The 26116-nt window shown below is 35.0% G+C and overlaps 1 protein-coding gene across 8 annotated transcripts in view; it reads right to left on the bottom strand.

Moving 5' to 3' along the window:
- LOC149545998 (protein MLN51 homolog) overlaps positions 1–24921 on the bottom strand; it is a 40926-nt gene extending 16005 nt beyond the window's left edge. For 2 of the 8 annotated variants that reach the window (XM_089790930.1, XM_089790932.1), the window contains exons 1-10: positions 24121–24921; positions 19462–19558; positions 14856–15067; positions 13920–14773; positions 13704–13818; positions 13174–13296; positions 13030–13085; positions 12850–12895; positions 12635–12706; positions 12417–12497 (exon numbers count right to left, since the gene is read on the bottom strand). In XM_089790930.1, the coding sequence (XP_089647056.1) occupies positions 12679–12706; positions 12850–12895; positions 13030–13085; positions 13174–13296; positions 13704–13818; positions 13920–14773; positions 14856–15067; positions 19462–19558; positions 24121–24608 (2019 nt within the window). In that variant the 5' untranslated portion in view covers positions 24609–24921 and the 3' untranslated portion in view covers positions 12417–12497; positions 12635–12678. The remainder of the gene's footprint in view (positions 1–12416; positions 12498–12634; positions 12707–12849; positions 12896–13029; positions 13086–13173; positions 13297–13703; positions 13819–13919; positions 14774–14855; positions 15068–19461; positions 19559–24120) is intronic. The other 6 variants (XM_089790929.1, XM_089790931.1, XM_089790934.1 and 3 more) reach the window with 3 other exon arrangements.
- Positions 24922–26116: the final 1195 nt, after the last annotated feature.

Below are 26116 nucleotides of genomic sequence, written 5' to 3'. Positions count from 1 at the left end.
AAAAATTGAGGTACCTAGAAATAAATAGACAACCTAATTGAGCTCTAATAACCCACCAAAAATCTATAGTCAAATTTCAAATCCGGTAAAACACCTAAAGGTTCGAACAAAACCCTAGCCGGCTGAAAATCCTTCACAAAAAAATGGCAAATTGAATAGAAAAAATGGCAAATTTGGGCATGGATCACATACAGAGGATTTTAGATACCCTAGACAATGCCCAAGGAGCAAAAAATTGCAACAAAAATCTGCAAATCCCATCCAAAACCACGGGCAAAAAATTAGGCGCAACGTCAAGCATAAATAGCTAGGAATATACAAGGATAAATCGCATCCAAACACCAAAATAAAAAAATTGCAAACGTGACCAAACACCAAAACCAGAATAAATAGCATTTGAAAATCACAAGCGCGGGAAAAAACGCATCCACAGTAATGCGATTAGAGACGCAAGAAGCTCTAAGCCAGTCACTATCAAACACCAGCGAAACACACTAAAGATCAGGAAAAACGTGACCAAAAAATTATTTTTGAAAAAATGGCACTGATAATTTTGAAACGAAATTATTAATTTTTATTTGGAAAAAAATTGAAGCATTTGCTCTAATACCATATTATGTGAAGTAATTGGTAAAATATTGGCTTGATATTAACAAAGATCAATGGATCAATATATACAAAAGAGTAAACGATGTTTCCTTAGGAAACAATTGTTAAGAATAGAAACATTCTATTCTAGCTAATAAATAACTAAAAACTAAGTAAATATTAGAAAGATTCTAATATTTACAACAAATTACAATAGACAACCATTAAATATAAATAGAAACTATCTATTATCATAATATTCAAGGCTTCATAAGTTTGCATGTTATGTAGCTTTGATGAGTCATATTATAGAATCTGAGCCTTCTAATTTTGAAGACGATTGAAATCAGCAAGTGTGGAAGGATGCCATGAAGTAAGAATATCAATCTATCATCAAAAATAAAGTGGGAGATTGTTCCCAGGCCCAAAGTTAAATTAGTCGTTTCTTCTAAATGATTGTTTAAGATTAAAAATGCAACTAATGTAACTATAGAAAAATACAAAGCTAGATTCGTAGCTAGAGGTTTTTCAGCAAAAGAGGGTGTACACTATGAAGAGACCTTTTGCCCCTATAGCACATTACACTTCTATCGGAACAATCATACTTGTTGCAGCAGTTAAGGGTTGGAAGCTTCAACAAATGGATGTGAAAACAGCATTCTTGAATGACATAAATGAAGAGAAGTATACATTGAACAATCAGAGTTTATGATTCATGACAAAGACTCACATGTGTACAGGTTGAAAAAGGCTTTGTATGGTCTAAAGCAAGTCCCTTGTGCTTTTTATGAAGAGATTTGGCATGCTAAAAGTATAAGTTTATGGTCTCTGAAAAGTTACATGAGGATGTGGCCTCTTAAGATTTAGTTAATCCCATTATGTACAGGCAGGGTTGATGGGCAGTCTTTGGAACCTACATTGAATTTGTGCAATAACCAAAGTTGTGTGAAGCTTCCGGCCAATCAGTTTTTTTCATGATAGAACCAAACATGTGGAAATTAAATATCATTAATTAAGAGGTATGGTTCAGCGTAAAGAAGTTAAGCTCGGGTACATTTCTACAGAGGAACAGACTGCAAACATTCTCACCAAGCCACTTCCGGGATAAGCTCCGTATTTTGGAGAAGGATGCTCATGTTGAGAGAGAGTCTCAAGCTCGGTGATTCTTTGCATATGATTAATGAATTCTTTTTTGTGAGAGAAGTTCAAGGTGTGATTCATTGTTCATGAGTTCCTCTCTGTGACAAAGGTTCAAGGTGAAATACCTTGTTCCACCCACTGAGAGTACCTATGATGGATCCACCCTCTGTGGAAGTCATGTGTGCGACTCCATGAGTATATTTTCTATTTCACCCTCTAGGAGCAGCTATGATGAATATTGTTAAGATGAGATAACAATTTTATTGAGAAGATATATGATAAGATTTTTTATGACATTCTTTTGGTTGCAGCTATGCGCACTTGTTATGAGATGGAAAACTGAAGATCTCTCTCTTGCAAAGAGGCAATGTTGAAGTTTTGGTAGTTGTGAGATAGATCTCCTACCTTTGTTGATCGTGTGATAGTTCCCTTTCAACAATACTTTTATGTTGGTGTTGTCTTCATCTTTATCAGGCCTATGTCTCGGCCTATGTATCATTATCAGGCTTATGTCTTTGGTAAGCTAAAGCACTTTGGAAACTTTATTTGTATTCCTTAATTTTGACACAGCATTGCATTCGTGGTTCTTATGTTGAGCCATCTTGCTTATTTGGCATTGTGGTTTTCCTGCATCCTTTTCTACCTGTTTACCCTTAGCAGTTGCCACGTGAGTGCTGAAATGGCACCAATTACTGCTGGCATCATGTCTTCATCATTTGTTTACCAATATGGCTTTGTATATATGTTGGCATTTAATGTCGACAATTTCTCTAAGCCTTCATCGATTCATATGTCATCAGGACTTTTACTGACGGTCATGTCATCTCATTTATTAAAAAGAATCTTCATCTTTGTAACCAAAATATTTAAAGGAGACTCATGTATGCAGCAGATATATCTCTTAGTTATTGTTTGTATTTTCTCTCTCCGTTGAATTTTTTCATGTTATGGAGTCCATTTTCTGTGAGTAGGTGATTCTGAGTTAGATATATTGAAAGAAGTATTTGTCAGTTCTGTGCAGTGTTCTATGTATATCCACCATGGTATTAGTTAATTTGTTTGAGCTTATACTATTTTGTATGTATATTTGAGTATTGTGACTGTATGAAGTAATACTCGAATTGTTTATCTTTAACTCTAATTATTGCGTGATCATTGAGTGTTACAGACTTCAAAAGGAGACAGAGTTATTGTAATCCGTTTTTGTAATTCTAATAAAGGATCTGTTTTTTGGTGAGCTGAGTTGTTTTCCTTGATGAGGGTTTCTCCCATAATATGACTTTTGTTATCTGATTGCTTCGAATTATTGCATTTCATTTTTGTTGCAATTATCTACTTCTGGTTAAAAATTTACAACTTTCCACATTAAGTGTATAGTTATCACTTTTCTACCATAAGTAGATAAGTTATATCTTATGTCCATATCAGAAGATTAATACTCTTGGCATAGTATCATGCAATCATGTTTCACCTTAGCCTATATAACCAAGGGTCTCTCATATAAAGTACGTGGGTTCTATTTGCATTCTTGATAGGAATACAATTTATTCTTGTTGTATTGATCTTCTCTTGTCCCAGTGCTTTCCATTAGCCCTATAGATCTTGGATCGTTATCTCCATAAAGTGATTGCTAGATCTTACTAGAATAATAATGTAATGTTTCTCCTTTCTATTATGGTCGTCTTACTTTAAGTTGTTTAGGTAGTTTCTATTCTGTTGGTTTGTTCACTTTTTAATTTCTCGATTTGAGAAGACTGAATCTCCATTCAGTTTTATAACAATCTAGGAGGTAGCTGCCACTTCAAAGTGCTTTTTGGCCAAAAAGTAATTCCCCAACACACTCCATTTGCCACAAATCTTATTTCATGGCAAATATTTGCATGTCAAGCCATACAGCTTGACATACACGATGATGCTACCTTCACAAAAACAATATTGTGCATGTAAAAAAATTTACGTTATCTGCATAATGTCATTTATTCATTGTAAAAGCTTTTTAAATCAAAAAATAAAATAAAGGCCTTACACAGTGCCCAAAGCTCTCCTGCAGCCACATGGTGCAAGGTGATTCAACTGAGTGGCAACAAACTATGCAAGCCCCAACATACTATAAAGAATATATCACTGAAACATCCTAGTTTAATTGCCAACAAAAGAATACTCAAGCAAAATCTGTAAAAGGATCCCCCAACACAGGCATCAGAATATTAAGCACCTTATTGTAAGCACTCATTTTAGTGGATGTTCATTCTTCTATGTGTCATCAGATTTTATTATGAATTTAATTAATAGATATTTAAATATTTATCCCTTTATTGGTTCATATCATCAATCTCTTCGAAATCCACTTAATTATTGGTGTGCCCCTTTAATTATTACATCCATTCAATTATCATTTGGATACATAGCCCCTATTAGCATGTGTGGCCTATTTTACATGTTATTTGGCCTAGTTTTGTGCAATCCTTATGAACCAAGTTTTAACCTCGGTTATAACTTGATCCATTTAAGCCTTGATTGGGGTGACCTAGGAGGAGCAAATCGTAAATTTTGCGAGTCTATAATTGAAATTCACCCTGGCCATGCTAATTTTTGCCCAAATATTGAATTGGCGTTTGTTAATATGGTTTTATGCGAGATAGTAAATTCAAAGTTGGCTTACATCGACTCTTAATCCCCTAAATAGCTTGGAGAGTATAAATGCAAGGCCAGCATCATTTTCTGTGCCTTGACTTTTGGGCCAACAAAAGCAAAATCTGACAGCAGATTCTATCTAGGTTTTTTGAGCTCTTTCCAAGTGCCTCTTTAAATTTTTTGGGTCTTCTGTCAATCTACCTTGAAGTTCGTGCCATCTCAGTTTTTTCACACTTTTTCATTGAAAACTTGCAATGGTATCTCTCACCAGTCTTATGCTGGAAGGCAGCCAAGAATTCAACGGAAAGAACTACAACACTTGGAAGCAGAGAATGATGACAATCTTCAAGTACTGTCGCCTTGAGGTGTTTGTTTTGGGTACTGAAACTCATCCTACCACAGTCAATGCTACTCAAGAGAAGTTAGATAAGCATAATCATGAAGCAATTATGCTTATTAAGCTTTCAGTTACTGGTGATCAGCTGCCTCAAGTGCCATCTGGCAAGACAACTGCAGAGATCTCGAAAATATTGAAGGATCTCCACAAGACATCAAATAAAAGGAGAACCTACTTTTTGAAGAATCGGCTATTCTCCATTATTATGGATGAGCATGTCCTTAAAAGACCATCTTCTGAAGATTAAGGACATGAAGGATCAACTTGAGGCCATTGGCCGTAAAATGGAGGAAGAGGACATGGTAGTCATTACTCTAAAAAGTCTACCACCATCCTAAGAGCACTTTATTGAGACACTCAACATTACTACAACTAATGTTGACCTAAAGTTCTCAGTTGTGTGCACCAAGCTTCAGCAGTAGGATCATTGGAAACAACTGTTTGGTAGTAGTGCTCCTTCGTTCTCCTTTGAACAAGCATTTTCAACACAAGGATCATCTGCTCAATCTCATAATAGCTCCAAGAAGAAGCAAATCCGATGCAACTATTGCCACAAATTCGGTCATGTGATCCAAGAATGCAGGACTCGCATTGCTTTTGATCAGCGAAAGCAGAGTGGATCCCAACCACAGGCCAACATTGTAGAACATGCCGACCTCTCTAATCAACCTGAGACTGCCTTTTACGCTTTTTGACAACATGCAAATTTTTGTTTTTGAAGATAGAGTGACACCATTAGGGGAGGGTATTACGATATTAGATAGTTTCTATTTACTCTATTTTCTGTCTTTTTCTAATGGTCACTCTTTTAGTAATGTTTCCATAAACTCGTTCGGTTTGTTATGGAAACTTTCTACAAGAATGTTTCTTTTTCCTCTATCCTGTTCATTATAGAAACATTCACTTGTATCTTGTATATATAGATCATTCATGATCTTTGTTTAATAACACATTCATTATTTTACTATAATACTATATGCTCACCACTAACAAACATTTTGGGATTAAGTTTCAAGTATAGGTTAGTCTTTGTATTGGCTTCTTAAATCTAGTCTCACTATTTGACTATTTGCATATTAGTCTGCTAATTGTCTCTATTTTACAAAAAGCTCCTTTCTCTCTCTTCCTAGTAGTCTTAGATCTCACATTCTTCATTTACATTTCCATGATGATCTTCCATGTAGGCAAATAAGCATTGCATTCACTTGACACTTAAGCCTGCTCAAGCCTAGTGAATCATCTTCCTTCCAATATAAGAGGGGATGGACCTAACAATCCTAGTTTCTCTATACACGATAAACAACACTATTTCATTCCTTGTAAGTATATTCTTCTTTGGCACCATCAAAAGAATACTCTTCAAATTTTGTGTTGATGTCATCATGCTCATGTCAAGGCATAGTTGTGAGGTTTTCACAAATAGGGACCTCCTCTTTTCACTTAATTGTAGCAGTGGTTTTAGGTAGTTTTAGTTGATAGCAATTTTCAAGTCTCCAAAGCCTTAGAGATAAGTTTGATCAACTTTCTCTTGTTAAAAAGTCAAGTTGATCAAGGACGTGAATGAGAGTTGGGCCAAGGTAGCCAAAGATATGTAGTTAATAATTTGTGATGAAAGAGTTAAAATCTTTTGGCAGTCCTTGTTCTAGTTTCAATTTTATCTTAGAAAGTCAATAATAGTTTGTGGGAGATAACATTGAAGAAGGCTGGAAATGTTTACAAACTCCCAAAATATAAAATCTTTGCTACTACTCCTATGAACATGAAAGTTAAATGAAACCACTCTCAAACATCTTGACGATATTTATATAAAATATAAAGAATAAGTTATAAGAAATTGAAGTGAACAAATTGGGAGTTTCAACATGCAAAATCAGGTCAGAAATCCCAAGATCTTTAGATTTTTACCCATGAAAAATTCCAACTTCTCCAAATTTCTGCCATAGTCTAGAGGGGTTACAAGTTTGGATATGAGAAGTTATGAAATGAAGGCCAAGTAGCATCGAAATTGAGGAGAGATTTCAAGGCAGAATTCTAAAGGAATTTTCAATCCCAACTTCTCAAAATCTTTTCCATGAGCACCTTGGGCATTATTTCTCCAAACATGGGATTTCTAATCTCAAAAACTCAAAATCTTCACCCTAGAAAGGTGGTCTCGGGTGAAAGTTGAATTCTAAATAAGTGAAGGACGAAATCGAAAGAGGGAAGATTGAAATCAACCAAATCCTTGGTGATAAATGATGAGGAGCAAAAATGAAAATGGATTGGACAATTATAGTGATGAACTTCCAACCAACTAGAATTGCAAATCAGATTGAGCTTCATGACAAGTAAACCTTGAAAGCCATTTCAAACATGAATTTGAACTTAGGTTGGCAAAATAAGCATGCAAGGTGAGTGTCAGAATTCTCAAGATCTTGGAATTTCTGCCCTTGCAAAATCCCAAGAATCCAAAACCTTTTTTCCCAGCACCCTTGGCATAATAAACGCTGAAAGCAAGAAAAATCGATTTGTATCAAGAAAAAATTAAGTTTGAAAAGGTTTTGGAAGATAAATCTCTAATTTTATGTAATCGGAATTTGAAGCTTGCAAAAAAGTAAATTTGGGCTAAAAACGCAATCAAAATCAGAATTGAAGTGTGCTTAAAAAAAGTAATCTGGGTAGAAATTAGAAAAATCAAACCTTGGAAAATTGATAATTCTGAATCAAATTGCATTAGTAGAATAATAGTCGATCTTGATGCAATTTCCTTAATATTGTTTATAGTTATACTTACCATTTTGTGAGCTTAATAAGAAAATAACTTTATTTTGCATGGTAATTGTTAAAAGAGAGGCTTGTTCAACGTCAAAGATCAAATTGTAGTGCAACCTCAAAAGGCGAGATTAAGATGGAATTTGAAGAACAATTTTTGACACGAGAAAAATCAAAATCTACGAGTAGAGAAAATTATCGCCAACATGAACTTCTTTGAAAATCCAAGTGTGTAAAAGCTTCAACACTTCATTAGGATTGAGCTCAAGGCATCAAAAGAGACACTAAGTTTCCAAGTACAAGCAAGTTCAAAGTCATGGGATAAGAAGATTTTCATAAGACGGAGAAAATTTGAGAAGACGAAATTTGGGCATATACCATCACAATTGAAAGCTTGATAATGTTAGAGTATGAAGAGGTACATTGAGACATTGGCTTTACAATATTATATTCAACATTATGTCAATAGCTTGATAATGATAATGTTTATAAGCTTGAATATGGCATCAAAATTGAAAGCTTGATAATATTGAATATCGCCATATGAGTATCTTTATTCAAGAGAGTTGGAAATTTGGTGTTGTCTTGAACTACGAAGCATTCAATCTTGCATGTTGTAGTGGAACAAAACTCACATCAACAAGCACCTTGCAGTTTGACTATGATATGGCATGGGCAATTTGGTTATCCTAACTACCAATATCTCCAATAATTCAGCTTGCAAGATATGGCACCGAATTTTCAGATGTTGACAATCTAGGTTGTCTTATGAGTACACATCTAGAAGATAAGGTTTAATATAGGGAAATCCTGGGGGCTATGGGAGCTCTTCAATTGATTCTCGATGATCTAGAGGCTAGTTATGTACTCACCTTCATAGATGACTACTAGAGATTCACTTCAGTTTACTTTCATGGGATAAAGAATGAGATCTTTTTCAAAACATCAAGGCTCCTGTTGAGAAGCAATCTAATAAGTAAGGATTTTACACATGAAAAAAATTATACGAATATGTGAACAATCAACTTGAGCAAGTATTTCATTTTCACTCTTTTGGAGATGAGATTTTTCCCAATGATTCTTCTCCTTTTCTCCAATTGTGAAGATTGTGTTGGTTTATACAAGGGCACCTCATCAAGGCTTGTTGTTGCAACCAAATCATGCATTCATTCTCGCATTTCATGCATTCATCATTTGCTCTTTAGCTTATACTCATGTTAATCTTAAGTTAGTGTGTTCAAGTAATTAGGACATTAGTACATTGCCTAATTAATTATATAAGATTCACATGTTCCTTAGGTTTACTTAAGGACCACATAGGATTTCTTCCACTAGGACATGTTCATTAGGTTTACATAGGGATTGATGGTTACCAAAACCACAGATTGGAAATCCAAGAGCTTGCCAATTCTCCAACAAAATTTCTCAATCAGTTCTGGCCAATGAACAAGAATACTTATTGATTCCCCTACACTCCAGGCTTCACTACACCTAGGTGTGTAGACCTTCACTTTGAACCTGACCACCTAATCCAAAGCTTTTCTATAGTGAATTTAAGCTTTGGAGTTCTCCAACTGGTTAAGTCTTTGAACTCGATTAATATGGAGTTATGTGATAGTTTGAAATGAATGTTTTGTATAAGGTTTTTAACGAAGGATTTGAGGTTGTAAGAAGGAAGTTATAGATTTTTTGACTTCAAATATAAATCCAATACTTCAATGATAAAAGACCAATGCTTTAGCTTATTCAGCCAACAGAGTCAACTTCAATTAAACGTACAACTTTATAATGTTCTATGCACATAAACTATTAACAATTTAATAATCAAGATGCAATGGATCAAATATATATATGCAATTCTAAATTAGTCCAGATTGTGCTTTAACTCCTAAGATCGAGGAGACACACTGGACATAGATTAGGAAACAATTAAATATTTCACAATATTTGCGATGATCGAGTTTAAAATGCCATAGATGACCTCGTCCACTTATTTGACATAAATTGATTACACAATTTTAAAACTGATTATAAAGGACCAATCAACTACAATTTAATTCCTTGTGCCATTTAAATAATCATTAAGCAACAGGCTTTTATAAATCATTGACATATAATATTAGAATATATTACAAAGTCATACTTCAAGCTCCTTATTCCTCCTTACAAATATATATATCTTTTGCTTTTTCGAATGTCTTGTCAAAGAGACCTCTCCTTATTTATATAATAATAATAAAGGAGTGTAACATTTCAATTTCAAAAATCATTTCTCTTCATTTTATTTGACTTATAATATATGAGATTTTATCATATTTTTGATGTTTTTACAATAGACGCACCCTTCAAAATAACTTTCTGTAATCATAATCGATGCATAGAAGGCTTTGTTACTTTATCATTTAATGATAATAATCTCTAAAGACTATCATATCATTCTATGACTCCCTGGCGGCAATCGTATCTGTTTTGACAATAGTGGAGACTTCCTTTTAAGCATGTTGCTGTGACTGTTTGATTATTATCGCTGTATAGCTTTATTATATCGGGTTGTTTATATCTGTGAAAATTTAACCTTTCTGTTACTTGCTATGAATACAGGACAACTCATCCGAATATCTTTTGTCAATGCTCATACGTGTTCATCCTTCAGTTCTGTTCTTGATGATTCTAGTGCTTTCAGTTTAGATGGCAAATGACTCGTTTTCCCCTCAATATGCTGGTGCAGTTAAGATAGGCTGCTGATGCTTCAAAACTTGTTGTCTATTAATCATCCTGATGATCTATATGCCATAGTTAATTGCACATGATAATTCCATCATTATGATTTCTGCATAATAGCACAATCGCATCCAATTTATGCACAGTGCCGTCAACTGCATGGAACGTTTATTTCTCCTCTTTCATACTGCTACAGACCTGTTTGAGAAAATTCTTCCACAGCGATTCCTTTGTGACTGTTGATCAACAGAAAAAATTTGAATAATTACCTCCAAACTTGCTTGCACCCCCAGATTCAGACATGTCTAGTATCAGGAATTTTTCAGATACTTACGATCGTTTGTTTGAAGATTTATCTTTTGTTTCCTTCCATGCTGGCATTTCTGAAGGCCCAGTTAAAGCAGGCCTGACTGATTCATCAAGTCATATTGAAAATGCATCAATTTTTCCTAAATCTGGAAAGTCAGAATTCACATCTGCCTACATGGCTTTACCAAAGATTAAAAGAACAGTTTGATCAAATGTGATGGATATATATGCTGATTTTGATCAAAATGATTCCTGTGATAAATATGACTTTCAAATTGAGATTGTAGTAAGTAGCAGTGATAATCATTTTGTGACTCTTCCTGTATTGTGGTCACTGTCCGGACATCCAGATCCAAGGCTTTTATTTTCCTTCTCAAGGAAACTGGTTCCTTTAATCTGATGAGCCATTTTGAGGATATTACTTTCTCATCTTCTTGGGCACTTTCTTGTTACGGTGACATCCTGTCGGGACCCTTAGTTCACAGGCCATACCCCTTTCTGAACATTCAATTAAGTAAAACTGTGCCAATCTCAGGAAATTCCAAGCTTGAATTGAGTGTAAGCATTTAACGTGTACAATTTCCTGTACAAAGTGAAAGTTATGAATTCAGTCATCATTCTGCCAGTTGAAACAACTTGTAATGAGTTGCTTGAAATTGTTTTGCCCCATTTATGCTTTTCATATCTTTCCAATAGTGTAAATCCAACTAAGGGTGGAGATATGCACAGTGACATTGCCTCTCTGTCTATGTCAAAAAAGGATGTCCAAAATGGAAGCGTCTATCTAGCCGACTAGATTTTCTAAGTAAATTATTTTCCACAATTTAAAAATTAGTTTTAAAATTATTGAAAAGTGGGTTTCTATTTAATAATTTAATAAATAAATTACCACAAAGGGATTTGGTCGGCTAGTTAGCCACTGGCGTCCAAAATTTTGTAAATTTTAGGGCTCCGTCAGGGACCACATAGGATTCCTTCTACTTTACGAGGATAGTTATCATTTTTCATCTATAAGTGGATAAGTTACCATGTTATGCCTCGGATAATAAGATTAAGACATTAGTCATAATCTTATACTATCATACATCTCACCTTAGCCTATATAACCAAGGGTCTCTGATAAATTGTACATGGCTTCTATTTGCATCCTTAATATGAATGTATTTTTTTCACATCTTGATTTTCTCATGTTCTAGTGCACTCCATTAGGCCTCTAGATCATAGATGGCTATCTCCATAGCCAAATCTTACACACCTTGTCCTTTGTTACCAAACTTGGGGTCTTTCTGCCCCCATCAGTCTCGTTATTAACTAGGAGTACTTTCCGAGTGCTATTGACCATTTTTGGTTTATTTTATGTACATTATTATTTCTTCTGCTCTAGTCAAGAAAACTAATTCTATTCAGAGTATTCTTAGAGAGATGCAGCCACTGAAATGGGGGACCGAACATATAAAATTCTGTCTGTACCATCTGTAGAGGTCCATAGAAGTTAAAAAATTTTGGCATGACTTTGCTGACCAATAATTCTAATATATCACTTACTGTGATTATCCTTTGTTTTTATCTTATCCTCTTCATGTTCTCTTATGATCTCACATAAACATATGATGGGGACCATTCTGGTTTTAACAAACTGGTGAGACTATCTTATTTTCAAAAAAAATTAGTGGCATGTCCTTTTAAAGTGATGAAGTCGTCCTTTGATTAACTTTTAGCATTGTAGCAGACCGTTCCTGTAATTTGTTCTACTCGTGTTGGTTTTGCAGAACAAATTGGACTAAATACTACTATAATTCTTAATATTAATCAAGGCATTAATTAAAGTAGACACAATTATTTGGTAATCATTGCGGCAAACTATTAGTTTACTTACAGAAAATATGCTGAACAACGTTACCACCTCAAATGTATCAGGGCAAACATGAAAATCACAGAAGTCTGATACAAGTGACCCCTGCGAAATACACATCAAGCATTATTTTATGAGAAAGATCCAGTATATTTGAAAAATGAACATCATATGCATTATTTTATGAGAAAGATCCAGTATATTTGAAATATGAACATCATATAGGGGCACATGCTACCTACTTGTACCTGTTATAGCAAATTGCTTCGTGGAATGCTTAACATCCTCACTGACCAAAGTTCATCTCAGAATATCTGCATTTACAAGGAAAATCGATCCAACATTTTTAAAAAACCAATAATTTGGAAATGTGCATATTAAGCATGTTACAAATTAGTTGTATTCATTCTAGTAAAAATTACAAATTAAATTAGAACAGCAAGATAAGACGTCATGCCTGCGTGGCTTATTCTGTCGCTGGCCAAATTCGTCATTTACAAGTTCTGCATAAAACCATGAACAATTGAATTAGTTCCTGCCTACATCTAAAAGAAAGACAAAACATTTCTTAACGCACAAGAACACTTGCTTGAAACATGTACGATCCCTATGAACAAGTATTGCATTTCAAGCATACCTGATCTTGGAGTTGGCTTCCATGTATTCTGAACCTTGTTGCCATCAGAATCCCTTCTGCGGTAGGTAATCACAGTGTCAACTAATATACATAGAAACCAGATGAGATAAATATATAAAAGATAATGCAACTGTAAGCACATACCCAGTAGCCCCAAATGAAGCAGGTTGAGCAGAACGTTGAGAATAATAACTACCATCAAGTGCTATATATGGAGAACAGTATGTGGCTCCAAGGGCACCAGCAGCTCCTGCTAGGAAAGGCACCCTAAATCGGAAAATTGAAACCCCATATATGGTCAATATCATGTTCAAAGAGAAAAGAATTCTCCAATGTGAAACAAATGATTTAATTTCAAACTAAGCATCCAAGTCATGACAGATCATCAGGGTGAGTTCACCGGTTCCCTTATATATTATTCAAGTTTCAAGCCAACAACTCACGACAACCAGATACAATTGATGCCTATAATTAAAAAACAAAGTTCTTGTTTGGTATACTGGATTTTACTGCAAGACTTTATAGCTTATATCCTCCTCAATATACCAAATCTATTTGATATTCGACACAAAACACTATGCCAAGACTTAAATTAAAACATATCAAGTTGATGTTACCTCTTCTTTCTTCTATGATATAAGTAAGTATAATAGTGCAAGGATGATTTTACGGACCATGTCATTTCAGTAGCTCCAAAGCCAAGTTGAGGTTGAGCCACATATCCAGGAAGTGCCATACCAACAGCAGGAACCCCAAGCCCAGCATGATGCTGTCCTCCAAACTGCATAACTGATAATATCCATACCAAAATTGAATGTGATAATCCCTACGCATTATAAAATGAAGCAAAAGATCCTCATATTAATACACATTCAATAAAATCCACGTACCCTTATGCCTACCTGGTAATAATGCTGGTGTATGTGGAAAACTTTGCTCTGAGTGTGCCACAGACATACCGCTTGTAGCCGTGATAGCCTGGGTGCCATTATACACATAAGAGCTTCTTCCTACACCTTGAGCATTTGGCCCACCCCTTGCCAATACCACATTTTTTCCCTTATTTGAAACAGATGGATATGAAGCTTCTCCAACTTCAGAGGTACTGGGTCCCAAGGAAGATTGACTATTACCATCTGCTTGTTGAATCGGTTGCTGGGAATGAGCTCGGGAGCCTGATTGCACCTGGCTTTGGGCTGATCTTGGATGAACTGTAGGCTCCATCTTTGTAAGAGTGGGACCTTTATTAATTTGATGACCTGAATTGGTAGGATGATTACTTGTATGTCCCCCGTTCATTGAACTCCTTCCCTGAATTTTGGACTGCTGATGTTGAGGCAAATTAGCTGAAGAAAATTTTGACGAGTGCTGGGAATTGGTTGTCTGTTTCCCAGCACTTGAACGCAAGTTGGGATCAACTAGAGCCTGAGATTGTCCACGAACAGAGAGAGAATTCTTGCCATTCCTTGATGTGGTAGCAGTGTTTGAAATCCTCATTTCATCATCTCCAGTTGCTGCTGAACTAGGAGTACTTCTGTTGGTACCTCCATATTGCAATTCTTTTTTCAATGGTAATAGCACATTTTGATGTTGTGTGCCAGATGGATAGAAAGGAGGTGACGCAGAACTCAAGCTTGAACCCACTTGCTTCTTTGGATTTGTGCCATTAATGTGTACGCTACCAAGCTGAGAAATAGTTTTACTTGAGCTGCTATTTTGTAGAGTATCTGACGCCTTCAAATCTCTGTGGGAAGAAGGTAAAACATTACTACAGTGATAGCTATTCATTGTAAGTGGTAGAGAGAAAACAGAATAAGAATACTCACTGTTTGCTTATCCCCACAGAACTATCTCCAGCATTTCTTACTTCAGCTTCCTTCCTCCTGGACCCTCTCCCCCTTCCACCACCTCTGCGTACAAATGGAGGAGCACTATTATCTTCATAGGTTCTAGATCTATTACCTCTCCCTTGACCACGTCGACCACCTCTACCTCTACCACGACCTCTGAAACGGCCTCGACCTCCCTTGCGTTGTCCCTGTAAAGAAAATTGTGACATGTAAAATATTCTATGGGCAAAACCCAGAAGTGAGCGGGGAAGGAAAATCCAAGAAAGCAAAAGAACAATCAGTAGGCAATGTCTTAAAGAAATAAAGCAGGCACAGAAGAAATTGAGAGGATAATCTCAGCAGTGAATGGTACATAACCCCAACTTTATGGCAACACATTTAACCAGAAGGCCCAAACCAACTTTTGGACAGCATTTACCAATAACCCATGGAACCATCAGCATCCACAGCTGTAAATTTTATAGATATATTTACATCTGAAAATCAAGTTTCCATAATAAATTATACAGCATCAGGAGATCGATACTGGTATTGGTATAAGGAACAGAAAGATATCGCTACACCATTTTCTTTTTTTTTTAAATTGGAGGAAGGTACTGATACCAGCTCCTCCATTGCTCCTCATCCTAGTTACAGATTATCACTCCTTATCCTACTATATATTACTTGGATAGATTTTCCTACCATAGAATATAGGGTGGCCGCCAGTAACACAAAAAAATGCTGTGGATAGGGCATGGACTCTGAACAATCAACAGTGAATAAATTGGTCACAGGTCAACCAACTTTAATGTGTATAAAATAAACACTCTATATGTTTCTGCTGCATTTTGTTTTCATTAATTTAAATCTTATATTTTCCAATTTTCTCTGGGCTTTATAATTTATTGGAGTGGCCTGGGTTAAAGTTTCAAGATTTTCTTTGGATTTGAGCATTGAAGCAAAAAAGAAGATAACTGAACAGATTGACTAAGTTTCTCAGCAATCACTACCTTTGAATTTGGTAAACAATTATTTAAGTATCTAAGCAGAGTTTGTTTATAATTAATTTAGTCATTTACGCATTGTCTATTTACACCCAAAACCTTGAAACCCGTTTTCAGGTTTGGATTAAGGATGAAACTTTTTCGTTACTACTGTATGCTATTACACCCTAACCCTACTTTTTAAATTTTAGATTTGTGGTTATACTTTATACTTTGTATGCCCTAATACTAACCATATACTCTGAACTATTTGCAACACTTAAGTTTAGGGTTTGAATTCTTTTGATGCATTATTATACTATGTGCTAACCAACATAGTATAATTCTTTCTGCTTTGTGTGCTCAGCAATATTGGCTTTTGGCTAAGACCCTCCCTGCTTCCAGGTGTTATAATTCTTGTCGCTGCATCTCTGATTGCCATCTGACATTAAGTTGGTGAACAACACCATCTTGCACATTTCCCAATGCACAGAAAAGTGTAAACTATAGGAGAGGAAATAGCACAGATTCCAAACCATGAATCTCAATGCAAATGAAGGTACAGACTTCAAAAAATGATGAAGTAAGGCTGACGCAGAATTTGAGAAAATTTTCCACCTAACTCAAAAAAATCCAACTAAGATGCACGGATGAGATCTCAAAGAACCCAGAAAGAATCTGAAATCAAAATAAAATTCCAATGACACAGAATCTGAGGCACAGAAATCGAGGTACCCAGAAAATTCTGATGAAAACCTAGTTGAGATCTTGGAAAACCCACCACAAACCTGCAATCAGATTATGAATATAGTGATGTCTGTAGCAAACAACGTGATTACTGCTCGAGATAGCATAAAGTAATACCACCTTACACTTGACTAATGACCACCTGTAAAACTCTGCCAATGCCAAGAATGACCACCACGAAGGTAGACCAAACAACACCATAGGGACTCAACAGAGTTTCATCCCACACACCATTCCGAGTTCTATCAAATATAAAGAGCCACACAGTCACAATCTTAATTGAACCTTTTGCAAAATACAATAAATCGTGATGATAATACATGACGTTCTTTGCCTAATGTTCATGTAAATATGTACAGGTGTGGTAGTAGTAGAGATACAAAATACAATTCAAGAAACTTGAATGCAGTTCAGCATGGCCTACAAAATATATAGAGATGTGTATGCATAAGGTAATGCAGCTGCTTATGTATTGTATGGCCTACATGTACAGATTCGGCATGGACTACAAAATATATAAAAATGTGTGTCAATAAGGTGCTGAGGCTGCTTGTGTATCTATGGTCATTCGTAAAAGAAGAATTGGATGTATAGGTCTCCTTACAAGAATCTTCATATTCAATATTGAGGCTCTAACATTAAGACTTTACTAATATTCAGTAGCTAGCATTTTTGCCTCCTTATTTTACAGATCTAGAGTCCCTAAATCTAAATATCTCCAAAAAATCCAAACACCATCACACATTACCAATGTAACTAAGAGAGACTTTGACCACTACGTCTCATTTCCTTACCCTAAATATAAAAATGACTGCAGGCTAATCTTCAGAGAAAATAACATAGCACACGAGTAGGATATCTTTGCCACAGGTGCAAGAATAGTCCTGTCCAATTATAAAAAAAGGAAATGTTTGTCTTGTTTATGCAAAGATTGAGCTCTAGACGAGATTCATTGATGGAATAAGATGTAAACACACTACTAATTATTGCATGCACTACCAATACAGCATTTAAAGGTATGATGATATATTATGGGTTTTCTGTGCCAATAATGCAAATCAGATGACAGAACTAAATAATAAAATGAGAGCACAAAAGATCAAATATAAATCAGGAAGGGATAGAGATTGTAAATCTCTCTGCATATGAAAAACAAATTCCAACATGAAAAGATAGTTGACTTATATATTCAATATTAGACAAAGAAGAAGAATACTCCTTAAATAAGCAATTGAAAAAGGATCATTCCATAACAGAAAGAATCCAAAACTAAAGACAGAACAGAGAGTTATTAAACTAACTAAAGAACTTAAAGAACAAAAAGCTACTAAAAACCAACTTAAAGAAAGTTACTTACATGACCATTATAATAGTTATTACAATATTACTTTAACAGCCAAAAACGTTAAAAAAAAAACTGTAGAAATCACAGTTTTTGTTTTAAAAAAATGACCAAAAACTGAAAACCCTAATAAAAAGCAAAAATCTTCTGAAATGTTCAGAAAAAACCTTAAATTTTAATCTACAAACAAATTGGTCAGAAAACAAAACCAGCATTTTTTTTCAAAAATTGGGAGATAGGTAACTATACAACAAATTTTATTGAGAAAATAACAAGAGGAATACTTCTGAAATAGGTAAATTTCAAATCTTTCCACTAATGTGATCAACTAACCAAAGTTAAGACTGATGATCACAATCTACAAATCAAGGAATAAAAACCTAAGATATAAAAAAATAGAAGAATTCTGTTCAGATGCCAAATGATAAAAAATTAAAAATTATTAAAAATGCAATAAAATCAGTGACCATATTATAGAAAACAGTTGTCCCTACCATTTAGCTTTTACTTCATTAATTTGAATCAACGCTTTGGCAAAAGACCATAAACTCAAAAGCAAGAGAAAGATAAAATTATGCCATACAAGTTGCATAAAGAAGCATAAAAGAAATTAAAAACCTCATCTGAATAGGTTAAAACATTTAGATTTTACTTCAAAGCTTCATTATAAGGCCAGATTTTACTTAAAGCTTCATTATAAGGCCACCACACAAAATTTGGACGGTATAAGCCTGTAAGGTAAATGGAAACAAATCCCCTTGTCGATCTCCAGAAACGGGTCTTCTGTGCCAGAATAACATCAGAATTGGGTTGAATTTGGATCACACGGTGAGATGTAAATATCAATAAAAAAATCGAGAAGCTTTTTGTCCAGATATTATTTTCATGTCAGCCTTTGCCTCTTCTACATATTACTCAAAATCTTGGACAGAGCTACAGGATTTAAAGATTATGAAGTGGATAACAGGATATCAATAAAGGAATTTCCTTCATCTTTCAAACAGTTATGTTCAAGGTTTCATCCTTTACAACATTTTTAAAACATCATGGGAAAATTCACATCTTATCTTACCCAGTCGGGCTAAGATAAGATTATTGTGCATATATAGAAGCAAAGGCAAAAATATTATAGCAAGAAAAATTAAAATGAAAAGCAACAAAACAACGCCTCAAAATCTGAGCTAAATCTCCAAATTTCCTAAACACATACTCATTACTTGCTTCCTTAAGGTTGCTGAGGCATAAAAATGCCTATAAGCTTTCATATAGTAATCCAAGCATTCCTCGTAGCAGGAAATGTACAGGATAAGCACACAACAAGAAATGTTCATCCTCATTGACACTGCATCTTCAGAATGTTTATAAGTTAACAGAGAAATCTGTAGCTTTAGTTTCGAGTACTTGTTAAGCTCTACTTCAATAATGAAACAGCTTTTGGACCTTCCACATGATTTTTGTTGGTTGTTTTTAGTACAATATAGGAAGAAGATATGTGTATCATAAGCTGGAAAAAGGAAGAACAACTTACTTCATCATCATCTTTCAAATTTATGTCTTCAAATCTATCATGCAACCACTCCCTGTCATCTTTGGCTTCCCAGAGCTTCCTCCCACCAGCACTGCGCCTGTGCATAGAAAATGCAAAATTACAAAAACTAAGAATTTAGAAGGTATAAACTGGCAAATTGTCTTCTAAACTCGGTACAACTCAGTAAAAACTGCACTGACCACAACTCAGTATTCTGACGACTAACAATATTTCATGCTTAGACTTGAGATAATATTTATATGCAGATTACTATTTGTATGTACTTATTAACAAAATAACCAAGAAGTTGATTTTACAATGTACATAATGATTAGATTCCATTGAGGGCATAATAGGTCCACTTCGGACTCATTGCAATGGATACAAAGACTCATTCAATTAGACTGTGCATTCCAATCAGATGGAAGGTTGCTTAAATAAAGAGCTGGATAATATTATCATCAAGTTGTACTATTATAGATCTCTGTATTTTAAGTACTACTAGTCCTAGCAGAGAGATTACTACCACTGCATATCCAAATAATAGAATTCAAAGATGATGAATAGTCCCATTCAAAACAAAAAAGTAAACACCCAGCAAGAGAATAGGTGATAATAACCAAGAAAATACTACAGCAATGGTTATTTTTGTATTTTTTATTATCATCAAACAGAAACACTTACAATGAATATTACAGATTGCAACAGCTTACTGACACATTCAACATTCAAATCCAAAAACCTCTTATGAATCTGTAATATTCTGATAATCAATCCACAGCTTGATAGTGGTCCCCAAGAAAATCTAGCTGCCATGTCTGAAAGCTTCCATCTCCAAAGACCCAAAAGGTAATGGAAAGAGTTTCACAGTTCTGAAAATGAAGTTGAATTTGCTTTGATGTTTTAAAAAGTATCTTCTGCTTTTTCGTCAACACTTATTGTAAGAAAGTAAAGGTGTATAGGAATGCTTTCTACACTAATGCTGACAGGAATATTATGCAGATTTCATTTTATCTATTACATAGATTTGAAGAAACATGGATGGGGAAAACTTCAAAACCCTCTTGGAAGAGAAACACCACTCTAAAAAACCTACACAATGTATTATCAAATCCTACAACAGACCACATCACATTTGCACTAGAAATTCTTACAAGAGTCTTCACCTTAACTAAATCATGGGGGAATTTTGACAACATTCTAATGACATACAGACTTTCAAAACAAACTCATAAATATCTTAATTATCTTGAGCACCAACTTGACCCTGTCTCCATACAAAATGGTCCTCAAAATAGTCACTTAGCACCTGTCATTAAAAAAAATCTATCCTTGGCTCTTTATCACATGCAATACTGAGACACCAATTTTTAACACTTATAACCAATGTGCTCCGTTAAATTCCCTATCACAGGCAGTTTCAATACTTAACTGAGCAATTCTCTTCAATCAACTGTAGATTATAAACATTCAACTGTCAAAGCCATTCCATTATCAAAAAACCAAACAGTTCATTGACCACCTTATTACAGTTCATTCCAAACCCAACTAGCTGACCACAAAGCCATCTTATTTTCAGTCCTATCTGACAAAGATTAAAAGACACCCCGTCTATGCTAATTCAATGCTGACAGACTACCACTCAATCAAAATTGGGACATTACAAGAACTATGTAATTGTCTATGAAATCAGCTGATTATAGCCACCTACTTCTGAAGATAACAATACATGTTTTATTTTAATGGACCAGAAAACACAAAAACCACAAGGCCTGACCTGTATCAATCGAGTCTACATCAACATGAATTCTTCATATTTTACGTTTATTTCTTATAATGAAAAGATTCCTTATGCAACAATCCCTTTTAATTTTTGCTCAAACTCGTTTATCCTAACTGAAATGCAAGATTATTGATGGAAAAGAAATCCACATGTCACCTTAGGACTTTCAACTGAGTTTATTTCTATTATGCAGAGCATTGATGATTACTGTATTACATGAATGAGAAATACCAAAAAAAGTTGAAAAGAAAAAAGAAACAAGGGATGTTTGAGCTTTCCTAGAGTGGTTTTGCCCTGTGCTTCTTAAATAAAACACACTCACCTCCCTCTTGTTGGGAGCCATCTTAATGCAAACAAAAAACTGACTTACCAGAATTTAAAGTTCTCTTGTTTAATAATGGATTTTAGAAAAAAGGCACTAATGAAAGTGGTAGTATATTGTAAGTCTATACAATTGAGTTTCACAGACAAAATCCAAGGCTCTCTTGTTTCACCACTGGATTTTAGAGAAAAGGCTCCGATGAAAGTGGAAGTATATTGTAAGTTTATACAATTGAGATTAAGAAACCTACACTATCTGAAGTGAAGGACCTTATAATCATTTTTTACGAATTAAAACTTGATGGTGCATACCCACAATGAGCTTCTGCAGACATACAACTGTCGAACATTTAGTCTGCAATTCATACAGGTGAATTTATATTTTTGTGACTAAGTCCATGGTCACCATTGAGGCATGTTATGTGTGAAATTGCAATATTGCAGAGGCACCAAATGTAACTGCAGTTTACAATTAATGTGACTCCGTGAGAAGCTAACAACATGCTCTAAGAGGTCAAGATTCCCGAATTTGGAAACCATGTCAAACAGAGCAATTTTTTTAGTCCTGAAGGCGAAAACAAGGTCCATGCACTGGCAACAGTCTTGCACCCATACCTGTTCTCTAATGCTACCCAACATAGTTACCAACTAGAGCTAAAGCATTAATTTGGTTCAGATCTAGGGCTATTTGACGAGCCAGATTGTCATTTTCTATTCAAAAAAATAAACTATTACTGATTTACTTTTTTCTGCATTGCCAGTCCTTTTTTACCACCCAAACAAATCAATGTTTTTGAACCTGGCAACCTATATCACAAGGCTTAAGTTCAAGTCTGTGTTCGGTGACAGGAAAATTCAGGTGACATTCAGCAAGAGGGAGCAAAATCAAAAATAGTTGCAAGCAAATTTGACTAATATAAATCAATAAATTAACAAAATTACCAAAATAAATATAACATAATGTTTATATTTAGTCAAAATCATGCATGTGAATTTTTTACTGATATAATATACATAGGGTGATGTCCCCCCTGCCAATAAGCAGCTATTACTCTTAACAATATATATAATTTGCAAACTTAATAAATTACCAAAAAATGGCCCGATTAAAAGTTGAAAAGAATTTGAGGTAAAAGCTAGATTTTTTACTTTGAGTTGGCCATATCTGGTGAGCAATTTGTAACCTTGGCTTGTTATGATACAAGAAAAAGCCTAAACGTCAAAAAAATTCCCCAGCAGGAGTAATGACTAGCAAGATGCACGCACCCAGGATAAGCGAGGAAGATAACTCCCTACTGCGCCATGCAGAGATAGAAGCCTACTACCCAGAGCTCTGAATTCCCATCAAAAGGGCTTCCCTACATACTTGACAACACCAACGATTGAAGACTGAAAATTTCCCAGCCAAAAACTCATCACTACCATTGTCAAGAGGATGCCAGATATGCAATTAACTTGACTCTGTCAGAAATGAACTTGACTCGTTAATTTAAATCCACAGAAGCTGAAACCATAACTTCCTAAAAGACAATTGGCTAAATTTCACAGAAAGCCGTCACCTTGCAAAAAGGGAAACGCCTATAGTTAAACATCTATAGGCCCAAGAAAACCATTTAATTATGGAAATGATAGTTAACGCCAATAATTGACCAATGTAATAGAAACTATTGTAATGGGTGTTGATGGACCACCACTGTAATTCCCTCCATTAGGCCTCTATGCTAAAACACATCAGAAGCCACCACAGGCCTAAAAGATATGCAATTGACATAACTCCGTCAGAACTGCACTTTGCTCTATCCATATCTCTTACAAACTGAACCCATGATTTCCCAACTGATAGCCGTCGAACTCCACAAAAAACCATTGCCCTGAAAAGGAAAAACACCAGTGCTCAACATCTAATTGCCCACCCAATGAATTTTCACAGTGGAACTGTGAGTCGGCATCCACTGCTGCCGATTGCCACAGCAACTTTAACCACGGATGTTGATGCCTCACAAATTAAAATTCACCTAAATAAGGCTCTGTACCGAAATCTATGACAACCTTTGTTACCAGTGCTACATATGCAATTGGCATACGTCCACACAAGCCAAAATCGACAGCTTATGGATGATTTTATCAAGCCAAAAACATTTTTATATGTATAGAATCCGTAACATAAAGTTTTCAACATGGAGCTCTTGCTTTCTCATGCTTGGTGGAAGTACACACCTTTTGTAATTACATAAATACTTTCTATGTTTCACGAAAGTTAAACAAATTTTGGCGAGTCTTCAAAACATTTTTGAAGAAAATAATTGTTAAAAGAATAGCCAACGGCACTAAAATCATCCTATCTGAATCCCGTAGAATTCGAGCCAATATTTCGCTGTCTAAATTTCCACGAGACCCTGTTGCTTTATCTAGATCCACCCAATACTTACAAGTGCGATGAATCAAGATTACCAATCAAGCAAGGGAAACGCCCAAATCAAAGTCAAAATAACAGCACTCAATCAATCCAAAACCATTCACGATTTCAACCAGGGAATCAACCAAGAAAACGATACCTGGGTCGCGCCCCGCCGTTATCGCGAAACCGGTCGTCGTGCATATAAAATGCTCCCGCAGTGGGCACGGCAAAAGGCTCGGCCTCCTTCTTCTCCTCCTCAACAACCTGATCCTTACCAATTCCTTGATCCCCAACACTTTCCAAAACCCCAAGCTTTCCTCCCTCTTCTCCACCGCCGCGCCTGAGCAGCCTCATCCCTTCCTCCTCCTCCTCCACAATTACCACATCCTCTCCATACTCCTCTTCGTCTTCTTCATCTTCCTCATCCTCCAGCGGAGGAGGAGCGCCCTCACCCTCTGAATCATCGTCCACATAAGCGGGCGAAACTATCAGCTGAGGGTGTTCGCCCTCATCCTCATCATCACTCGCCTGTCTACGACGCAGGGCGAGGGCGAGAGACCCTCCCTCTGCATCGCTCTCATAGTCGGCATCATTAGCCCCCATTTCAATCCGGCGGTCACTCAAATGGGTCGTTTCAGATGCCATCCTCAAAATTATCTGTTTCCCCTTCCGGCAAAACAAAAAGACCGAAAAATAAAATCAGAAGAAATTTTATCTGATAACCATCAGGCTCTGCTCACCTACTTCTTATTGATCGATGTTTTGTTATAATTGTGATTATTTTTCGTGGCCACAATTCCTTTCGCAATCTGCCTAAAAACCCTGATTTCGATCGATGAGATGGAGCTTCTTGTGCTTCACTACCTTAAAAATCCGAATCACAATATCAGGCCAATTGATTTCACACCACTGCTTAGGTAGGTACCACTCTTTTTTTCTTCTACCGCTCTCCGCCTTTAAGTTTTTTTCTCACTTCTGTGTTTTTATGGGTATTTTTCAAACAAAAGATAAAATTAATTTTTTTTAAAATAAAGCGTACTCAATTTTTTTTTCGCTTTTAAGACACCAATCATGATTTAACTGTAATAGTATGAGTTCGGAAGGGGAAGTTTACCTTTGAACTACAAATAGCTTTGATAAGGTGTTATCCAATGGCTTAAAAAAAAAGCATCCAATGGTTTATTGGCATAATAAATATTCTTAGCGTTAAAAGATTTTGTTTCTTTTGTTTTCTCTTGTATGTTTTTTTGTTACTTTAATTATATTTTTTAATAAGAAAATATGTGTATTTATAAGTTAAGTTTAATATGTGATTTTAATAATATATAAAAAATTATAAAGTGTACATCATATTATATAGTTATAGAGGTAGAGTTAGTAGTGTGAACATATTATTATGTTAGAAGTGTAAATATAACTTCATACTACTAGCAATCATAAATAGACATACTGATGAGGATTTATGAATTATTTTTATAAATATTTTACCAATCTTATTAAAATTGTCTTAAATTTATGTTGATCTTTAGTTGGATATATATTTATATGAGTGACCAAAAAGTAAAAATCAAATGGTACAGTTCTAATTTACATATAATGATTTGTATTAATAAGGCATAGAGTATTATTCTAATGTTCTAGTATTAAGTTGCTATGATGGAATGGATATTTTCTAAAACTTCACATAAGAGAGAGTTCTCTTAATTGTTTTGAGTTATAGTAATCAATTGATCTCTATATATTTATTAGTAAGGATCTAGATGAGCCTTTTCAATGTTGTGCATTATATATTTTCTGAGTTGTGGTAGATGTTAAATTTGGATTAGTATTGAACAAGCATTTAGATTCAAAAAACATTGCATAATGAAACATGTTACTAAAATATATATGGTTGAGATAACATGTAATCTTGAGTCTAGTACATTAGTTATCTAATAGATAATCCTAGTAACAATAATTTTAGCAATGCAACATACATTTACCATGGTGAATGTTAGATAAATATTGACCTAGACTTTATTTGCTTTTACCAAATCCATGATATTTCTTTGTTATCAAGTTTCAAATGTATGGCCTAATAAAACCTGATGTAATGAATTATGGTATATCTATCACAAACAATGAGCAATGGCTTATATAAAATGAAAAACATT

Source organism: Cupressus sempervirens, chromosome 7 (assembly GCF_028749045.1).
Source record: "Cupressus sempervirens isolate cs-2001-9-10 chromosome 7, ASM2874904v1, whole genome shotgun sequence".
NCBI lineage: Eukaryota > Viridiplantae > Streptophyta > Pinopsida > Cupressales > Cupressaceae > Cupressus > Cupressus sempervirens.
The sequence above is the reverse complement of the archived record's forward strand: the minus strand, read 5'-3'. Positions and strand labels throughout refer to the sequence as shown.